At 42.6% G+C, this 21,470-nt stretch overlaps 1 protein-coding gene across 4 annotated transcripts in view; it reads left to right on the forward strand.

The window, feature by feature from the left end:
• TDRD12 (tudor domain containing 12) overlaps positions 1–21,470 on the forward strand; it is a 230,676-nt gene that overhangs the window by 202,267 nt on the left and 6,939 nt on the right. For all 4 annotated transcript variants that reach the window (XM_089781493.1, XM_075940128.2, XM_075940130.2 and 1 more), the window contains 3 exons: positions 17,692–17,805; positions 17,902–18,055; positions 18,143–18,209. In XM_089781493.1, the coding sequence (XP_089637619.1) occupies positions 17,692–17,805; positions 17,902–18,055; positions 18,143–18,209 (335 nt within the window). The remainder of the gene's footprint in view (positions 1–17,691; positions 17,806–17,901; positions 18,056–18,142; positions 18,210–21,470) is intronic.

Genomic DNA, 21,470 nt, shown 5'->3' on the forward strand with positions numbered 1-21,470 from the left:
ATACTGTACGGATAGTTGGGGTTATTTTCCCCGATGTGCATTACTTTACATTTATCCACATTAAATTTCATTTGCCATTTTGTTGCCCAATCACTCAGTTTGGTGAGATCTTCTTGGAGTCCCTCACAGTCTGCTTCTGTCTTGACTATCCTAAACAGTTTGGTATCATCTGCAAACTTTACCACCTCACTGCTTACCCCTTTCTCCAGATCATTTATGAATAAGTTGAAAAGGATTGGTCCCAGGACTGATCCTTGAGGTACACCACTAGTTACCCCTCTCCAATCTGAAAATTTACCATTTATTCCTACCCTTTCTTTCCTGTCTTTTAACCAGTTCTCAATCCAAGAAAGGACCTTCCCTTTTATCCCATGGCCATGTAATTTACACAAGAGCCTTTGGTGAGGGACCTTTGTCAAAGGCTTTCTGAAAATCCAAGTATACTGTATCTACTGGATCCCCCTTGTCTGCATGTTTGTTAACCCCTTCAAAGAACTCTAATAGATTAGTAAGACAGGATTTCCCTTTACAGAAACCATGTTGACTTTTGTCCAATAAATTATGCTCTTCTACATGCTTCCCAATCGCCTCTAGAGCCCTTTTTAAATATTGGTGTCACGTTAGCTACCTTCCAGTAATTGGGTACGGAAGCCGATTTAAAGGATAGGTTACAAACTACAGATAATAGCTCAGCAATTTCCCATTTTAGTTCTTTTAGAACCCTTGGATCAGGGCTGTCCAAACTTTTTTCAAAGAGGGCCAGATTTGATGAAGTGAACATGCGTGAGGGCCGACCATTTTGCCTGACATTCTTTGAACCATTAAAATTAAAAACAAATTAACTATTTTATGCAAAGTTTATTGCAAACGGCATACTTTTCATTTCGTCACATGGATCACAAATCTAAACAGGTGTTAAATCACTCTGCCTTTCATATCTGAAGGCCAGATAAAAAAAAATCCAGGAAGCTGAAATATATGTCAGGAACATTGTAAAGTACATTACATATTATTGGTAATAGAGGTTGTCTGTCAACTTTTAAGTTCAAAAAATATGAACAGGAACATAACACCAAGTATACATGTTGTGTCCAAATATATTTATAACTGATTTAGACCAACTGACATTAACTGAGATTTTACAATGTATTCATCTCAATACATATGGATTCGTTGGGGGCCATAAAAGATAGATATTGCCAAATTACCTGGGGGCCGTATTAAACCGGAACACGGGCCGCAATTGGCCCACGGGCCGGACTTTGGACATGCCTGCTTTGGATGAATGCCATCCGGTCCCGGAGATTTGTTAACATTAAGTTTTTCTATTTGTTCCAAAACCTTCTCTAATGACACTTCAATCCGGGACAGTTCCTCAGATTCATCACCCACAAAGGAGGGTGCAGATTCAGGAATCTCCCCAACGTCCTCAGCCTTGAAGACTGAAGCAAAGAAATCATTTAGTTTCTCTGCAATGGCTTTATCGTCCTTGATTGCTCCTTTTATAGCTCGATCATCTAGGGGACCCACAGGTTTTTTAGCAGGCTTCCTGCTTCTAATGTACTTAAAAAACATTTTGTTATTTCTTTTTGAGTTTTTGGCTAGCTGTTCATCAAAATCTTTTTTTGCTTTTCTTATTACATTTTTACACTTGATTTGACAGTGTTTATGTTCCTTTCTATTTATCTCACTAGGATTGGACTTCCACTTCTTAAAAGATACCTTTTTGTCCCTCACTGCTTCTTTTACATGGTGGTTAAGCCACGGTGACTCTTTTTTAGGTCTCTTGCTATGTTTTTTAATTTGGGGTATACATTTAAGTTGGGCCTCTATTATCGTGTCTTTAAAAAGTTTCCATGCAGCTTTCAGGGATTTGGCTCTAGTCACTGTGCCTTTTAATTTCTGTTTAACTAGCCTCCTCATTTTTGTGTAATTCCCCTTTTTGAAATTAAATGCCAGGGTGCTGGACTGCTGAGGTGTTCTTCCCACCACAGGAATGTTGAATGTTATTATATTATGGTCACTATTCCCAAGCAGTCCGGTAACGGTTATATCCTGGACCTGATCCTGCACTCCACTCAGGACTAAATCGAGACTTGCCTCTCCCCTTGTGGGTTCCTGCACTAGCTGCTCCTAGAAGCAGTCATTTAAGCCATTGAGAAATTTTATCTCCGCTTCTCTTCCTGAGGTGACATGTATCCAGTCAATATGGGGGTAATAAAAATCCCCCATTATTATAGAGTTCTTTATTTTGGTAGCCTCTCTAATCTCCCTCAGCATTTCAATGTCAGTATCGCTGTCCTGGTCAGGTGGTCGGTAATATATTCCTACTGCTAATTTCTTATTATTGGAGCATGGAATTACTATCCATAGCGATTCTATGGAACATGTTGATTTACTTAATATTTTTATTTCATTTGATTCTACATTATCTTTCACATACAGTGCCACTCCGCCACCCACCTTGCCTACTCTATCCTTTCGATATATTTTATATCCCGGTATGATTGTGTCCCACAGATTTTCCTCATTCCACCAGGTTTCAGTGATGCCTATTATGTCAATCTCCTCATTTAATACGAGGTACTCTAGTTCACCCATCTTATTAGTCAGACTCCTAGCATTTGTGTAAAGCACTTTAGAAATTTGCCACTGCTTATTTGTCTGCCCTTCCCTGATGCATTGGATTCCTTTATAGTAATTTCATATAGACCACAATTCTCCAGTTTGCTTATGAGCATGTCATATGAGATGAAGTTTCCCTCTAAGTTGCGCAGTAGCGCAAATGTGCAGCTGCTTAATGAACCCCGCCCAGGCGCTCAGGTCTGCTGTTCACAAAGCTGCCTGGCTTGGGAAGAGGCACTTCTTCCTCAGCTACAGCTTCAGCTCCCTGCTAAGGGATGGAGCAATGAGCATCTCCCAGCTGGAAGGAAGGAGACACGAAGAGGGAGGGAGTGGAGTAAGTGGCTGGGGGAGGGTCGGTGGGAAGGGGAGAGGAAGGAAGGGGGAGTTTGGCGTGTCCCATCTCCCAGCTGGGCTGTAGCAGCCAGGAGGAGAGACTACTCAGGTTACAGTAGTTTGTGAGAGAGCCAGCACTGTCTCCAAAGACTCAGACTGCTTGGGGTTAGTGGGGAAATGGTGGGGCTAATGGGTGCTGGTGTTGGGGTGTAGGGTGTTGTGGAGAGACCTCTGACTCCCAGCTGGGCTGCCACTTCAGGTGCCTGCAACTCTGAGAGAGAGGAAACTCTCCCAGACCCTAGCTGGGCTGGGGCCAGAGTGGGGAGCAGATTGCAAGGGGGTGTAAAAGGGAAAGAGAAAGTGGCTGGATGCCTGTGTCTCTCTCCTGGGTGGGGAGGAGAGGGCCAAAATTTCAGGTGGGTTATGCTGGCATACTGGGGCATGAGGTTACATGGAAGATGGGTTGCTGTTGGGGAAACTCCCTTCTCTTATTAATGCAACAAAGGGAGCTTAGTCCAAATACATCTTCCCTTTTCTTGTTGAGGCTGGAGTGAGGAGAAGTTGGCATTAATTACCAATTGATTGGTATGATAATTACAAGATCTGGAATATGCCAGGAAAAATATGATGTGGGGGATGAAATAATAATGTAGCACCCTGCTATTTTCCACTGTTAGACTTAGACCTGACACAAAATAGTGTATCCTCTACAGTTCTAGACCAAAATATTTTGTATATGGTACCTGGAGGGAAAGATAAAAAGGTTGATTTTTGGCCATGACGACAAGTAGCCATCTGCCTGGACATGTTAGAAAGTCTGAGCTAAAATATAGTTTGTTTGGAGCTAGACAGAACCAGAGTAGAGAAGTTAGGAGAGCTGAGAGTCTGATTTGCAATTCTTAATGCAGGATCTGACTTCATTTGTTTTGGTGTTTTTCTCTTGTAAAGAAGTTAGGCTGCTTTCATAGATAAGGATTCAGGCTTTAGTGAATGAATACTGGAGCAAAAGGCCTAGCTCATGATATTTGCATGATTACATTTCAAACAGTTTTCATGGGTGTTACTGGCTTATAAGAAAAAAAGATTCTTCTAACAGAATATTTTGTGAATGTTGTACATACGTGGTGCATGTTTTTATGGTTTTACTTAATGACCATCTTTTTAAATTTATTTATATAGCTGTTTTCAATATGCCCCATTTTGGTGTGTTTACTAGCTTGAGTTGTTAGAATGGATGATAATACATATACTCCAATGGTAGTTTTTATTCTTTTTATTTGATTTTTTTAAATAAACATCTTAAGCATTGCTTCTTGTTAATTATCCCTTGTTTTAATATTTTTCTTCCATATCTGTAAACTGTTTAAAATATAAATTTGTTTAAGTATTATGTTCTGCACATCCACACACAACCACACACATCCACACACAACCTCAGTATTGGTGTTGCACATAAGAAATTTCAGCCGACCCAAAAGAAAGTTCCACCGATCCAAGGATGGAAAACATTAGTGAACACTGTATGAGACTGTCAAAAGTGTTGTTAAAATCAAGATATGTCACGTCTACTGCTACTTCTCTATTCACTAGACCAATAACCACGTCAAAGAAGGAAATTAGATTGGTTTGGCATTGGTTTGGTAATCCACATTAGGACCCCTACCCTGTTGTTGGCACAGGTTTTTCTCTTTCTGTCTTCACCTAGACTTTCAGCTGGCTTGCCTCTCGTCAACACCTGGGCCTCAAAACAAGTGTGTATATTCTTGATGTGTAATGTAATACCTCCTCCCTTTTTATCTTGCATATCATTTCTGAACCAGCATATACCTCTCTACACAAATATTCCAAGTTCTGAAATTTATCCCACTGAGTCTGAGGGATTTCAATTAAATCATAATTTAGCTTATGTGCTAATACTTCCAGATCTTATTTATTCTCCATCCTCCTTTTTTTGTATAGACATTTAAGATTGTGAGCCGATTTCCCTACTGTTATCCCTGTTGTTGCTCCTATAACATTGCTCTACAGCCAAAATGCTTCTGAAATAAATGTAGTCAAACTTTACTAATTCTGGGTCACTGAGAATGAAAATGATGCTTAAAATTGTTGATTGGCTCTAGTTTTCAAGATATGCTATTGGGTCAGTATATTCGACCTTTGACTTGCAAATGGCGGAGGATACGTGAGTTATAAAGGGAAGGGATCTCAATTTAAACCAGAAATGACTAAAATACATCTTTGACTGGATCTATGAATAAATCTATGACTACAGTACTTGCTTTTTAGGCAAAACAACGAATGATGCAATCTGAAGCTGGTATTGCATCATACGTGATATGAATTGCATCATATTATTCCTAGAAATCATGGATGTTTTGCTGCATAATGGCAATGTTTTGCCATCAATTCCAGTTGGTCATGCAGTCCATATGAAGGAAACCTATGACAACATGAAACAACTTTTGAGGTGCATAAACTATGACCATCATCAGTGACAACTTTGTGGCGATTTGAAGGTTGTTGCTCTCTTGCTTGGTCTGCAGACTGGATACACAAAGTGTACTGCTGTTTTCTCTGCAAATGGGATAGTCGTGCAAGAGATTCCCACTACATCAAGATAGATTGGCCACTCCGACAGTCATTGGAGCCTGGGAGGAAAAGTGTTCAGCATCCACCACTTGTTGAATCAAGGAAGATTTTGTTACCACCCTGACACATCAAGCTGGGTCTGATGAAGAACTTTGTCAAAGCCACGGACAAAACACAAGCAGCTTTCAAGTACCTCCATGGAAAATTTCCAACGTTAAGTGAAGCTAAGATAAAGGAAGATGTCTTTGTTGGGCCTCAGATTCGTGAACTTCTTCGAGATGATGCATTTGACCATGCACTGCGTGGCAAGGAAAAGATGGCATGGAAAGCCTTCCAGTTAGTGGCAATAAATTTTCTCGGAAACAACAAGGCAGACAACTACAGGTTGTTGGTGGAAAACCTCCTCGAGGCATACAAAAGCCTTCCTTGCAACATGTCACTAAAGATACATTTTTTGCACTCTCATCTAGATTTTTGTCCCCCGAACTGCGAAGCAGTGAGCGACGAGCACGGCGAGCGATTTCTCCAGGACATCGCAACAATGGAGAAACACTATCAGGGCAAATTTTCAATTCCTACCCTCAACATTTAGCTTTGTCATAGTTACCTTTTTAATGCCTGTTGGTGTGATTTTTGTCACTTTCCTTTTTTGAACCTAATTCAAAATCTACCTCATGGGGCTGGTGAGATGGTGTATGAATATGCTCTTTTTGTTCACTGGATCTATTTTTTTCTACCAATCTTCCTCCTCCTTTGTGTGGCCCCATGGGTGCTCCCCTCTAGGTGTCGGGTCCTGTCCCGGCGCCGCAGCTCGGAGAATTCTCATAGTTGTGCTCCGCCAGCCTGTGCATGCGCAGCTGCTCCAAAACGCCATTCCTGCCTTTGATCAGCTGCGCACAAGCGGGCTGGCAACCGTCAGTTCCTCTCAACTGCCTCAGGTTGTGGTCGGAGCTCCTTGTGTTCTCATATCTCTTCTCTCAGTAATGATCTTAGTTAGTTGTCTTCACTGTAAATAGTTAAAGTTAATGTTAGTCGTGTTCCTGTTCTACTGTTTCTACTGATCTTCTATTTAAAAAAAAAATTGTTTTCTCTTCAAATCAATTTCTTCAAGCGCTTTGGCTAGACGCTAAAGAACTGAAACTGACAAGGATCGAAAGACAGAGATCAAGCAGGATTGGTGTCCAGCCACCCTCACCGGCTCCTAGCAATGCCAGGGTCTCCCGGTTTTAAAAAATACTCAGTTTGCCGGGAAGCCATGCCAGCAGCTGACGGCCATGATGCTTGCATTAGGTGCCTGGGTGAATCACACATCCCTCAAAAGAGCACCCACAGTTGCAAGCTCACATCCAGGGCCCGGAAGGAGCAGGAGATAAAGGTCCAAATGACGTCCTTTGGCAAGGCACTGCAGCCTGACCCGATGCCTCCCTCAGCCACCGCAAAAACCTCCATTTATAAGTGGGGAGCAGCTTCTCCGGGACCGGCGATTTCAAAGAGGGTGAAGCTGTCCCCGACGCACTCCCTCCCTCCGGCAGCCTCAAGAGCTTCGGCAGCCTCCAAAGTGACCCCCACGGGGTCCCGACACTCTACTGGCCCGGTGTCAGGGAATCGCAAATGCCGAGGGCTCGGGCTGCTTCGGTGCCGGCATCGGCTCCGACTCTGAAACTGACAAGCGAGTCGGCACTGGCTTCAGCCTTCCCGGCTCACAGTACAGCGCTAATGCTGCAACTGACAAGCCAGCCGGCGCCGGTTTCAATGGCACCGGCTTCAGCGATGCGGGCTCCAGCAGCACCGCTTGGCTCCAGCAGCACCACTTGTGGCGGCACCAGCTTCAGGACCGCTCTCTTCAATGGCACTGGACTCGGGTGCAGGTCCTTGACACGGCACCATCAGCAATTTTAGCAATGTCGGCACCGTGCATTCTGCCGGCACCGACAGCAGAGCAGATACAGCTGATCTCCCCCGCTCGGGCTCTGTTTTCACTCTCTCCAGTTGCCATGGAAACTGACAGTGCCTCAATGCTTAGGAAAACTCATGTAGGGGAGAGGTCTGCCTCCCCATTTTTCTCACCAGGACCATCTCCATCACCTCCAACGCATACACATTATCATGACTATAGTGTCTCTCTGGTCCATGTCACATACAGATGGCGCAATTACAGAGACACAGTATATTTAGAAGCGCTCCAGTCCCGCTCACGATCTCGCTCACCCGGATAGTCTTCTAGGTACAGGTCCTCTACATGCTCTCCACGACGCATCTATTACATCCAACACCGTAGTGCACGCTCGTCACGTCATTCTTCCCCGTCACATTCTGAGCGCTTCTATGGGCACTACTATTGCTCATATGACGATTGTCCCAACCGTGAACATGTGTTGTCATCGTATAGGGGATCTACCTGCAACTGTCGCTCACCAACTGCGCAGTACTTACCTCAACAACTGCAACAGTTAAACTTACCTCTTCCATCGATGAGTCCAACTATCCAACAACACCAGTCCGAGCCAGAAGAGGAACAGCTGTCTGAAGCAGAGGACCTCAAGCCAGAAACTTCTCCGGCGGACTGCGCATCTTCATCACCAGATGAGGCAGTATGCCCAGGTGAATTTTCTCCCCCGGATGACCTAAAACAGTTCCAAGATCTGTTTAAACGAGTAGCAGGCACGCAGACAATACAGCTGGCAGATGTTCCAGTTAAAAAGCACCACCTCTTAAAGAATCTCTGTTCGCAACAGCATGCAAGGATCGCCTTACCGATTGACGAAGCGATCCTGGAAGTGGCGGGTGAGATATGGCAGACGCCAACATCGGCTACTCCTACGAGTAAAAAGGTCGATAGGAAATACTTTGTGCCGGCAAAGGGGTTGGATTTTCTATTCATAGACTCATAGACTTTAAGGTCAGAAGGGACTATTATGATCATCTAGTCTGACCCCCTGCACAATGCAGGCCACAGAATCTCACCTACCCCCTTCTAGAATAATCCTCTCACCTATATCTCAGATATTGAAGCCTTCAAGTAGTTTGAAGACCCCAAGATGCAGAGAATCCTCCAGTTGTGATCTGTACCCCATGCTACAGTGGAAGGCGAAAAACCTCCAGGGCTTCTGCCAATCTACCCTGAGGGAAAATTCCTTCCTGACCCCAAATATGACGATCAGCTGAAGACTGAGCATGTGGGCAAGACTCACCAGCCAGATACCCAGAAAGTTCTCTATAGTAACTCCTATCATCCCTCCATTGACCTATTTACCACTGATAATGAATGGTAAATTAGTTACCAAGATCATGTTCTCATCAAACAATCCCCTTCATAAACCCATCTTGTTTAATCTTGAAGCCAGATGGATCTTTTGCCCCCACTACTTCCCTTGGAAGGCCGTTCCAGAACCTCACTCCTCTAATGGTTAGAAACCTTCGTCTAATCTCAAGTCTAAACTTCCTACTAGCCAGCTTATATCCATTTGTTGTTGTGTCCACATTGGTATTAAGTTTAAATAATTCCTCCCTGGTATTTATCCCTCTAATATATTTAAAGAGAGCAATCATGTCCCCCCTCAGCCTTCTTTTGGTTAAGGTAAACAAGCCAAGCTCTTTGAGTCTCCTTTCATAAGACAGGTTTTCCATTCCTCAGATAATCCTAGTGGCCTTTCTTTGTACCTTTTCCAGTTTGAATTCATCCTTCTTAAACATGGGAGACCAGAACTGCACACAGTATTCTAAACGGGGTCTCACCAATGCCTTGTATAATGGCACTAACACCTCCTTATCCCTACTGGAAATACCTCGCCTAATACATCCCAAGACCGTATTAGTCCCCAGCTTATAACTAAAATTCTTGTTATTAATCCCTAAATGCATAATCTTACACTTCTCACTATTAAATTTCATCCTATTGCTATCACTCCAATTTACAAGGTCATCCAGATCTTCCTGTATGATATTCCGATCCTTTTCTGAATTGGCAATAGCTCCCAACTTTGTGTCATCCGCAAATTTTATCAGGACACTTCCACTTTTGGTGCTAAGGTCAGCAATAAAAAGATTCAATAAAATTGGCCCCAAAACTGATCCCTGAGGAACTCTATTAACCTTCTTCCAACCTGACAGTTCACCTTTCAATATTACCCGCTGTAGTCTCCCCTTTAACCAGTTGCTTATCCACCTCTCAACTTTCATATTAATCCCTATCTTTTCCAATTTAACTAATAATTTCCCATGTGGTACTGTATCAAATGCCTTACTAAAGTCGAGGTAGATTAGATCCACTTCATTTCCTTTATCTAAAAAATCTGTTACTTTCTCAAAAAAGGAGATCAGGTTGGTTTGGCATGATCTACTTTTTGTAAAACTATGTTGTAATTTGTCCCAGTTGCCATTAACCTCAATGTCTCTAACTACTTTTTCCAAGATCTTGCATACTACAGATGTCAAACTAACAGGCCTATAGTTACCCGGGTCACTTTGTTTCCCTTTCTTAAAAATAGGAACTTTATTAGCAATTCTCCAGTCAAATGGTACAACCGCTGAGTTTAGAGATTCATTAAAAAATTTTGCTAATGGACTTGCAATTTCATGTGCCAGTTCCTTTAATATTCTTGGATGAAGATTATCTGGGCCCCCCGATTTACTCCCATTAAGCTGTTCCAGTTTGGCTTTTACCTCAGAAATGGTAATATCTACCTCCATATCCTTAGTCCCATTTGTTATGTTACCATTATCCCTAAGCTCTTCATTAGCCTCAGTAAAAACTGAAGCAAAGTATTTGTTTAGATATTGGGCCATTCCTAGATTATCCTTAACCTCCACTCCATCCTTAGTAATTAGCGGTCCCACTTCTTTTTTTGTTTTTTTCCTATTTATATGGCTGTAAAACCTTTAACTATTGGTTTTAATTCCCTTTGTAAGGTCCAACTCTACCTGACATTTAGCCTCTCTCACTTTGTCCCTACATGCTCTAACCTCAATAAGGTAGCTTTCTTTACTGATCCCTCCCTTCTTCCACTCCTTATATGCTTTCTGCTTTTTCTTAATTACCTCTCTAAGATGCTTGCTCATCCAGCTTGGTCTAAACACCTGCCTATAAATTTTTTGATTTTTCTTGGGATACAGGCTTCTGACAGCTTCTGCAACTTTAACTTAAAATAATCCCAGGCCTCCTCCACCTCAAGATCCAGAATTTCTTTAGTCCAATCAACTTCCCTAACTAATTTCCTTAATTTATTAAAGTTAGCCCTTTTGAAATAAAAAACCCTTCTCAGATTTATTTTTATTTATCCTTCCATGTAATTTGAATTGAATTAGCTCATGATCACTTGAGCCAAAGTTGTCCCCTATAACCATTTCATTTATGAGGTCCTCACTACTCACCAAAACCAAATCTAAAATAGCATCCCCCCTTGTCGGTTCAGCAACTATTTGATGAAGGAATTCATCAGCTATCACATCTAAGAAAATCTGAGCCCTATTATTATTACTAGCACTTGTTCTCCAGTCTATATCTGGAAAGTTCAATCACCCTCAGCCTAATTCATTGTTACTTGATGCAGCACAGCGAAGGGCTAAAGCACCGCAGTACAAAAGTACGTTCCCCGATAAAGATAATAAAAAATTAGATATATTTGGTAGGAAGGTCTATTCTTCAGCCACACTCCTATTAGGCAGCGCAAACTACTTGGCCCATTTATCAAACCACAATTTTGACAATTATTCGAAACTAACGGAGTTATTACATCATCTTCCAGACAATAAGAAACCACTACTAAAAGCAATAGTACAGGAAGGATATACAACATGTAGCACTGCATTGCAGATGACAGTGGATGTGCCTGACACAGCGGCGCGAGCCACGGCTACGGGTATCGCAATGAAGAGATTGTCATGGCTTTCGTCTGCAAGAGAACCAAAAGAGCTACAAAGCAAGGTTGAGGATCTGCCTTTTGATAAGCTTAAGCTTTTCGCAGCAAACACCAATGAAGTCCTCCATTTGGGCAAAGATTCTCGCACCACCATACGTACACAGGAGATGTACACGCCTTCCTTTAAGCGTAGGCGCTATTACCCTTATCAGCGAAGATATGATTTCAATTTTCCCAGACAACAGACACGTATTTCAGAGAACCAGCAATCTAGACAACATCCTCAGCGGAAATGTCCCCAGCAAAATCGTTCAGCCAATCAATCTTCAGCCAAACAGCAGATTTGACTTCTCTGTCGAGGACACAAGTACGCCTTCCATAGTCAATGCGGAAAACAAAACTCTTCATCTCTTTCACTATCGACTGAAAGCATTTCACCATCAGTGGTCCAACATCACTACAGACAGATGGGTACTACAGGTGGTACAGTCTGGCCTCTCTATTCCCTTCCTCTCCATTCCCCCTTCCACTCCACCCACCCCCGTCCCTTTTCAGGGACCCCTCTGACGAACAGCTGCTGAGACAAGAAGTTCACCGCTTGCTCGCGATCAGGGCAATAGAGAGAGTACCCTAGCAGTTTTGGGGAAAACGTTTTTACTCCCGATATTTTCTCACACCAAAGAAGTCGGGAGACTGGAGACCCATCTTAGACCTTTGAAAGTTAAATCACCACCTTCGAAAACATCAATTCAAGATGGTGACCTTAGCAACTATCATTCCGTTGTTAAACAAAGGAGACTGGCTTGCAGTCCTCGAACTGCAGGACGCTTCACGTCGCTATTCATGTGGCTCACAGACACTTTCTTCGATTCCAGTTGGGAAACGAACATTTTCAATACAGGATTCTACCATTCGGACTAGCGTGTCTCCCCAGGGTTTTCACCAAAACCCTAGCAGTAGTGGCGGCCCATTTGCGCAGGACGGGAGTGACAATATTCCCTTATTAGGCGATTTGTCTTGTCAGGGGCACAACAGATATGGAGGCATGTCATATGATGCAGGCAGTATCCAATGAGTTTGCATCCCTGGGCCTTCTCATAAATGTAAAAAAATCATCATTGATTCCATCTCAATATCTGGGTTTTTTTTTAGGTGCACGACTCGACTCAACCGTGGCACGGGCATACCTACCGATGGTACGTTTTGTGGCGATCCAAGACCTTGTACATACCGTGACGCATGCTCCAATAATTCCCACACGTGTCTGTTTACAACTGATGGGCCACATGGTGGCTTCCACCATCGTGGTGAGGCATGCAAGGTTACATTTTCTCTGCCTCCAGCATTGGTTGGCCACGATTTACAGTCCAGCAAAACACAGCATTCACAGACCAGTGGCAGTACCACAACATGTACGAGAGTCCCTTCAGTGGTGGGCCAAGCCGAGCAATCTTCTCATGGGCATCCCATTTCATCGCCCACAACCTAAAAGGCAAATAACCACAGATGCCTCCCTTACGTGCTGGGGGGGCGCACATGGACAACCTGACGATTCAAGGTCGCTGGTCAACTCAAGAAATGATGTTACATATCAATGTGCTCGAGTTACTGGCGGTACGACATGCTTTCAAGCATTTTCAGTCCCACATACGGAATACAACTACCAGAATCATGACGGACAATATGGAAACCATGTTTTATATCAACAGGCAGGGAGGCGCCCGATCTCGTTCTCTGTGTGTGGAGTGTGTCCGGATATGGAATTGGTGTATTCACAACACCATTTGAATAGCATCCTACCTCCCGGGTGTCGACAACTTGATAGTGGACTCACTCAGCAGGAGTTTCCCTTACGACCATGAGTGGGAAATGTGCATGGATGTTTTGAGCCATATATTTGTTCGGTGGGGCTTTCTGACAATAGACTTGTTTGCGATGGAAAACAACACGAAATGCCCCACCTATTGTTCAAGAACCGGAATAGGATGTCATTCACTAGGAGATGCCTTCCTTCTCCATTGGGGAAGGTCGCTGTTGTATGCTTTTCCCCCAGTGGTTCTAATACCCAAGGTTCTCGAGAAAATCAACATAGATGGGGCTCAAATAATTCTTATAGCCCCGGCGTGAGCTCGTCAACCTTGGTTCTCAATGCTCCACCAGATGTCGATAAGAGCACCATACTCTCTCTCTTCTCCCAAATCTCTTGACCCAGAACAATGGATCCCTGCGTCATCCAAGACCCGAGATTCTACACCTCACAGCATGGATGCTCGTTGGTTTAGCGATTTCGAACAACTCTGTTCCCAGAGGGTCAAGTGGGTGTTGATGCATAGTAGGAAAGAATCTACACGAGCAACGTATACTGCTAAGTGGTCCAGATTCCAGGCATGGTGTGCGGTCAACAATCTAGATCCCTGCTCCACAACCTTACCTCGTATATTGGAGTACATTTTACAGCTCCATGACAATGGGCTGGCAGTAGCTTCCCTACGAGTGCACTTGGTAGCGATTAATGTCTTTCATCATATGGACGAGTCCTTCTCTCTATTCGCCCATCCCACTACAAAAAGGTTCTTAAAGGGGCTCTCAAACCTTAATCCACCCCGGAGACCCCCTCCACCTTTGTGCAATCTGGATCTAGTATTGGACACTTTATCTCATCCTCCCTTTGAGCCTCTAGCCACGGTTCCGTTACACATACTTAGCATCAAGCTTTTGTTTCTCCTTGCCTCAGCTCATAGGGTAAGTGAGAGAGCACTTTTCATGGCTTCGTCTCCTTATACAGTTTTTTCTAAAGACTCAGTGACATTGAGAGATCACCCAGCGTTTATTCCAAAGGTCTCGTCTGATTTTCACGTCAATGAAGCAGTGGTTCTACCATGCTTCTTTCCTAAACCCCATACCTCAATGCAAGAAGCGACACTGCATGCGCTGGACGGAAGGAGAATCTTGGCATTCTACATTGGACAGAACGCGAGACTTTAGGAAAATGGACCATTTAATAGTATCATTGACAGACCGTTCTAGAGACCAACCACTGACCTGTCAGCGTATCTCGAGACTGATAGTTTCATGCATATCTATGTGTCACTCTATACGGGGAAAACCTCTACCATGTCCTCCAAAGGCTCATTCCACCAGAGCAGTTTCCACTACTACGGCCTTCCTGACGGGAGTTCCATTTCATGACATTTGCAGGGAAGTGACATGGTCCTCTAATGTCACCTTTATGAAACATTATGCAATAGTTGAGCATCTTGCTTTGGACTCCTCGGTGGCTACTGCAGTACTTAATCATGATCACAAATTTTAATTCTGGAGCACTCCGGACTCTTTTTGGGTACTGTTCTGAAGTCACCTAGAGTGGAGCATCCACAGGGCTACTCAAAGAAGAAAAAGAAGTTACTCACTCTGTGAAGTAACGATTGTTCTTTGAGATGTGCCCCATGGGTGCTCCACGACCCACCCTTCCTCCCGGCTCTGGATTTGTTTCTTCTCTCTTTCAGATGAGTGGATGAGAGGAACTGACGGTTGCCATCCTGCGTGTGGCTGATCAAAGGCGCGAACGGCGCTTTAGAGGAGCCGCGCATGCGCGAGCTGGCGGAGCACAGCTATGAGAATTCTCCGAGCCGTGGCGCCAGGATGGGACCTGACACCTAGAGTGGAGCACCCACGGGGCACATCTCGAAGAACAATCGTTACTTCACAGGGTGAGTAACTTCTTTTTCCCAGAGCAGCATCCCATAGTGAAGATGCCAAAGACTTTACGCCAACTTCATCTTCATAGCCATGCATTCATCTTCAGGGTGTTTATCCCTGCCCAAGCCTTTATTTTCAGCCAGGAGGATGAAGAGAAACACAACCTGCATTTTTGATTCTTTCCGCTTGACACCCAAAGCCCTGTCATCACTATCAATGCTGACCTGCTCAAAGTCATACCTAGCAGTATCGTTACTGCCTACATGGATGGATGGCATGGAGTAATAGTTAGGCACTGTTAACCTCAACATTCTTTGACAGTAGGTTGGAAGAAACAGACAAAAACATTGTAAACAGCCAGTCTCACTGATCAATGGGGTTTGTCTGTCATTTAGTTACAAAAGTTCACAGCTCTGGGGTGATTTTTGAATCAATGACTCATGCTGGATAAGTTCCTTTCAACAGCAATCAAGAAAATTCATTTTCCATATGTTTCTGGTGAAGAAGTTATATGATCTTACCTCTCAAATGCCTGTTCTGCTGGTGGTGTTCAGACCTTTGTCACCTTAAGATTAGATAATTGTAATACACTCTACATCTTCAATTCGTTTGGGCACTGACAGTGTAGTACAGAATGTAGCAGCCCACTTACAATAAGGTGTACTCCTAATCTACATTACCTGCCTGTCTTCGTTGGGGAGGGATTTACGATTTTGGCCTACCCTAATTGTCCTGGTACCAATTTATATGGAAGATTGACTCCACCTGTCACATGCTGGTCAGATCAGCAGAGGTGCATGAGCTGGGACTGGAAGGTGAGGCAGAACAAGGCTTGAATGATCCTTGTAACACCGCTTTGGACCTGGCAATTTTGTTTCTCAGGTCTACTATGCCTGTTGAGAAGACAGGTGATCACATTCCGCAGATGGAAAGACATTATCTCTTAGAGTGTTAGTATAGTACTTCACTCAGATCTAGCTTCTCTTCATTTCATAGCATGGTGGATATGTGGATAATTTCCCAGAGAGTAAAAGTCGACAGCAGAAAACCTTCCACACAGCATAATTTTCTATTTGGGCAAAAATAAGGATTTGAGCCAATTAATTTCCCCATCTTGTTCCATTTTGAATATTTAACTTTGAGAATCAGGATTATCTTTGAGTTCCATTAAAGTGCACTTGATAGTAATCTCAGCCTGTTATCCATTAACAGCAGGTTCTTCAGTTTTGTTTGCATCAAATAGTTGCAAGATTTCTAAAGAGTTTGAATCAGATATTCCCTCCAGTTAGGATGATTTCTTCTTCCTGGGCTTTGACTCTTCTTCTTTAGTTGTTGATAGTTTCTCTTCCCACAATCTTTATCATCTTGTTTTATGCATTATTTATTGTCAAAGCTGCATTCCTATTGGGAATTACAGCAATTTATAAAAGTGAAATTCTAGCTTTCATTTTCAATTCTTCATGCAAAGAAATATTAAGACCTTTCCCAACTTCATCCCACAAGTGGTGTTGGATCTTCATATTATTTCTCCCGCAATCCCCACCCACACACCCTTGGGCTGGTACATCTTATGGAGAATCAAAACTTCATATCCTGCATGCCAGGACAGTTTTTTTTGTTCTCTAAATAGAATGAGATCTTTTTGATGATCACCCACTAGTGATCAACAGGTGGCCTGTGGTAGCAAGACTAAATGGAGAATAACCTCAACTCAGATTGTCTAAATAGATCATTGCATCAGGACAATGTGTAAATTTAATTAATTAGATCCTCCAGTACAAACAACCAGAATCTTGTCTTCAGCAGCATATTTCTGCTAAGTTTCAGTACTAGAAATCTGTAAAGCAGCAATGTCTTCTTCAGTCCATACATTTACTAAACATTATTCTGGGGTGGGAGCATCAAGAGTAGATGCCCATTTTGGCAGGTTGGTTCTCAGTCCTTATTTTGATGATCTCCAAGCTCCATTTCCAGAGAGATAAAACTGCTGGATAATCACTGTACTTGGGAAACATATGCACAGAGACCTAGAAAAACACATAGTTGCTTACCTTACACCAGCTGTGTTTATTCAAGATGTTCTGTGCACCTAGATCCCACAACTAACCCTTCATTCTCATACTTTCCCATCTGGTCCCTGGGTAGTAAAGGGACTGGGGAATAGGAGGGGTCATTCCACTCTTTGTCCTTGAGAGTTGGAATCTAGGTGCATGCATGGCACACAAATGGTCCCTAATGGACACTGCTAGATAAAACTTTCTGGACCTCTGTGTAAAGAAAGGGTGCATATGGTCCCAAAGTGGGGCTCACATGCAAAGAACATCTTGAAGAATCAATTTTACTGTAAGTAACTTTTTTTTTCTTGGGGGAGAGGGTTTGAAATGGAGTTTTGAATAAAGTGACAGAGTATATTTAATAGTTATAATTGCTGGGTGGAGTGTTTACCTTTTTCAGCTAAATGATATTCTTGTGCTGAATGATATTCTTATTGGTCATAAGTTCAGTTATTGTTAGTATGCCTAGAACTTTTGAATGTGTGAAGATACTTGAAATAAGCTCAATTTAACTAGTCTTTTTAAAATTTTAGTTTCTATCCAGAAATAAAATGGTTTCAAAAGGAAGATACTGTTACCATAAAGATAAAAATAAGAAATATACATGACCATAAATGTGAATTTTTCAGAGACGAGATTGTTTTCAGGTAAGTTCAAAATATACATCAAGAGATAAAATGACTTACCAGCTTCCATTTCATTTACAAAAAAGAACTAACTAAGTTTTGTTTAAACAAATACAGTGCATTTTCAGGAGGCAAATTTTATGTGGCTGAGATGAAACTGCATGCAAACATACATAAAGAAAAGTCTGTGTGTGTGATTAAGAATGAAGAACCTATGATTATCCTTGCAAAAGACAAGAAGGAATTTTGGTGCCATCTACTAAAGCATAAGGTGAATAAATATGGATTAAAATATGTATGCATAAAGTATTAATATTATGTATTGAGCTATATAGTTAAATTTCATTTCTGTTAACAGAATCCTAATGTGTCTCTTGATTTTGAACACTGGGAGGATTTAGAAGATAAAAGCCCCTTTCCTGTTGGTAAGACATTTACAAATATCAATGTTAACATACATTTGTTTGCAGACTATGTTAAATTGATTTGTTTACATACTGCTGTGTACCTGAGAATAGGTAGTTCTGACTCCTAGAAATGTCAGTGTTTATAGAAAATGTTTTGTTAGAAGATTTGGTGGCGGGGGAGGACTTGGGGTATTTTGTTATGGGCTGTGTATAGTTAACTGTGTTTAGCTAATGTTTTTAGAGTAACTTTTTAAGGACCCTTTAGTACCAATTTGTTCCTGCTCATATTCCTCAAGCAATCTGAACTAGTAGGATTCTGTTGCATAGATCGCCATTTCAAAGGCCTAAAGAATTAAACTCTCTCACTATCCACCATTAAGTAGTGATAAATAAGTTAGAAGTTTTTTTTTTTCCACAGGACTTTGATTTACTCAGTTACTTGACAAATACCTGAAAGCATTCAAATTGAAAATGTATTGATTATACTCGAGAAAATGAGGAATTAAATCCAGCTTCTGTATTGAAACTGAGTAATTGTGCAGAACAAACTTATTCATTTGCTACCAAGAGAGTCTCTCTTTTTGTAGTCAAAATGTCAGTCTTCTATTTTAATTTATTTGAAGAGGAAAGGGTTAATTTCACTTTCAGTGCTGAAGTGTAATGGGTCTGGTCCATTCATCCATCAGAGTACACCTGGTGGCTACCCCCGCATTCCACCAGTCAATTCAAGGACAGACGGTGTTCTCTCATGACATTATGGTCAGGTTCCAGCGGTGGTCTCACATGACTTGCCCATAGGTACAAAGTCTTGTCCCACTCTCCTTTTCCACTGTTGTAGTTTCTGGCAAGAAGGAACTGAGGGCAGGGAAAGTGGCACACTAGGAGTTGCCCAAACCACTCACCTATGGGTACTTCCACGGGGAAAATCTTCCAGCACTGGTGCATGGATTAAATATACACACACCTAATGTGGAGTGAAAGAGTAACATGCCTCAAAGAACACCATTTGCAGAACAGGAAACTGTCTTTTCTTTAGACCTTTCCCATAGAGTTTTGTCCTCTTGCTTACAGTTTCATATACGTTCAAGGATAAAATGAGAGATTGAGTCAGTTTAGTTCTGCCTTTATACCAAAAAGAAATTATTTGTCTGCTTGGCCTCTTGAACTTAGTCTGAAACTAGTATACACAGTTTGTCCCAGGAAGGTGATACTTCTGTGGAGACGGTGCCCTATCCAAGGATTTGTAGTAATTATTCCCCACTGATTTTAGCGCTTTGAGGAATCTGTTCAATCTTCCCCAGCAGAATCAGAATACATTCTCCCATCACAAACATATGCATAATACCTAAGGATATCCAAGTCTATGATTATTCCATATACCTTTGTATCTGGCAGTTTTGCATTTTCAAGATCACATATCTGTCAACTAGTTTTTTATACCTGTTAACCTTGCTGGATACATACAAGTGAGAGAGATTCTGTTCTAACTAGTCCATTATCTACAAAATTAAGTAAGATCTAATTGCCAGTTCTTAATTTATATGTGATGTCAGATCCAGAAAGAATACATTTGACTCCCTGGTCTTTCAGTTCTAGACCATTCTGCTGTTGGATCACAGCTTGACTCTTTAGATCAGGTCTTGAACTACTACTAGTTGGTTTCTGTTAATAAGAGTAATTCAGATATGTAACAAGAGTATTCTGATGTTGGCTTTAAAATGTTGCAGGCTTTAAAATGTTGCAGTGTATCAGGGGCAGCAGTTCAGGGGGGCAGGCGGGAGCCAATACATGCAGAGAGCCTGCACACGTGATCTTTGACATGTTGAGCTCCCCAACACTGGTTTGGGTGGCCCTATCCTTGCATGAAAGTGTCCAAAAGTTCACCACAGCCTTGTAGAAGAACCCCACCTCCCTCTTGCCCATCTCCAAAAGGATAGAGAGAGGGAATACTTTTGTCCAGTCAGTGACCACAACTAACTCTATTCTTATCCCATTCCAAGCTTCTTGGTGGTGGAGGCGGTCACCCAAAAGGAGAGGCAGGGGTAACTAGGGGCAGCACCTAAGGACAAAAACTCCAAGAGACTGGACTTGTTTAGTCAAAAGATTTATTCCTTAGCCAGTTTATAACTGAGGCTTGTTAACTACCAAGCATTCTTTGGCAACTAAAATTTCAACATGTGGCAGACCATGACTAAATTCGAGGAGGCATTCCTAGAGGATTCCAAGAAGGAGCTCAAAGCTCCCCTGGAAGAGAAAATGGGGTGGCCAGAGCAGTTTTGCAGGCTGCTTGTGATGTGACAGATTCAGCTACTTGTACAATAGCATCTGCTGTCCTGGTGCTCTCTCTGGTCTGTCCTCAGAGGAGCAACAGCAGTCTTTCCAGGGCCTCTCATTAGATGTCTGTGCTTTATTTGCTGAACAGACAGAGTCTACGTTATATGGGCTTAAGGACTCCTGCACTACGCTTAAGATCTTGGTGTTGTATATTCCTGCCCCAACTCGAAAGCACTTCAGCCTTCACACACCACTAGTCAGGGTGGCCAACTTCTGACAACAGCCCACTGCCAGAAAGAGCAAGAGATACAAACTCATTCTGAGTTAGTCCTTGACTCCTGCCCAGTCGGGCTCACCTCGCCACAAGCAAGGGACAAATAAAAAATGTTGAGGGTAGGCTCTGGAGCAACATACCAGACATCTGCGTGGATTCAATCTCCTCTGCTCCACTTCTGGCAGCCACCTTTCCCATTTCCACCTGGTATGGGCTTCTATCACTTCTGACCCTGAGTCCCAGGGATATATCCTCCAGTTCCTCTTATCTCCCCACCCACCTCAGACCTTAGTGTATATCTCCAGAAACAAGTTTCTTATGGTCACCCTGGTTTCGATTATCCCCACCTTGAATCTGGGAGGCTTCAGCACCATATTGCAACATTGGAATGACTACAGCATTGTAGACATCAATCTTGGGTTGTGTCTTGATGTCACGGTCATCATAATCCACATTGGCACTGAAGAGTTGGTGGCAGATTTCATCATGAGTGCTGCTAGACAAATAAGTTTGGGGATAGGGAAAGTTTTTTTTACTTGGTCATCCACTGTGATGGCTGGTTCAGATAACGGTATGGTGGGTGTTGGCTGAAATAGAACCGTTGTCTTTCGTTCATTGAGAGTCAGTCCTAGCCTGTAATAGGCAGCAGCAAAAACATCAACGATTGCTTGGCTCTGAAGTGGCCCAGATTGAAGAGGCTACCATCCATCCTGTAGGTTATTTTGACTCCA

The sequence above is a fragment of the Pelodiscus sinensis genome, chromosome 12, assembly GCF_052426305.1.
Source record: "Pelodiscus sinensis isolate ZL-2025 chromosome 12, ASM5242630v1, whole genome shotgun sequence".
NCBI classification, from domain to species: domain Eukaryota; kingdom Metazoa; phylum Chordata; order Testudines; family Trionychidae; genus Pelodiscus; species Pelodiscus sinensis.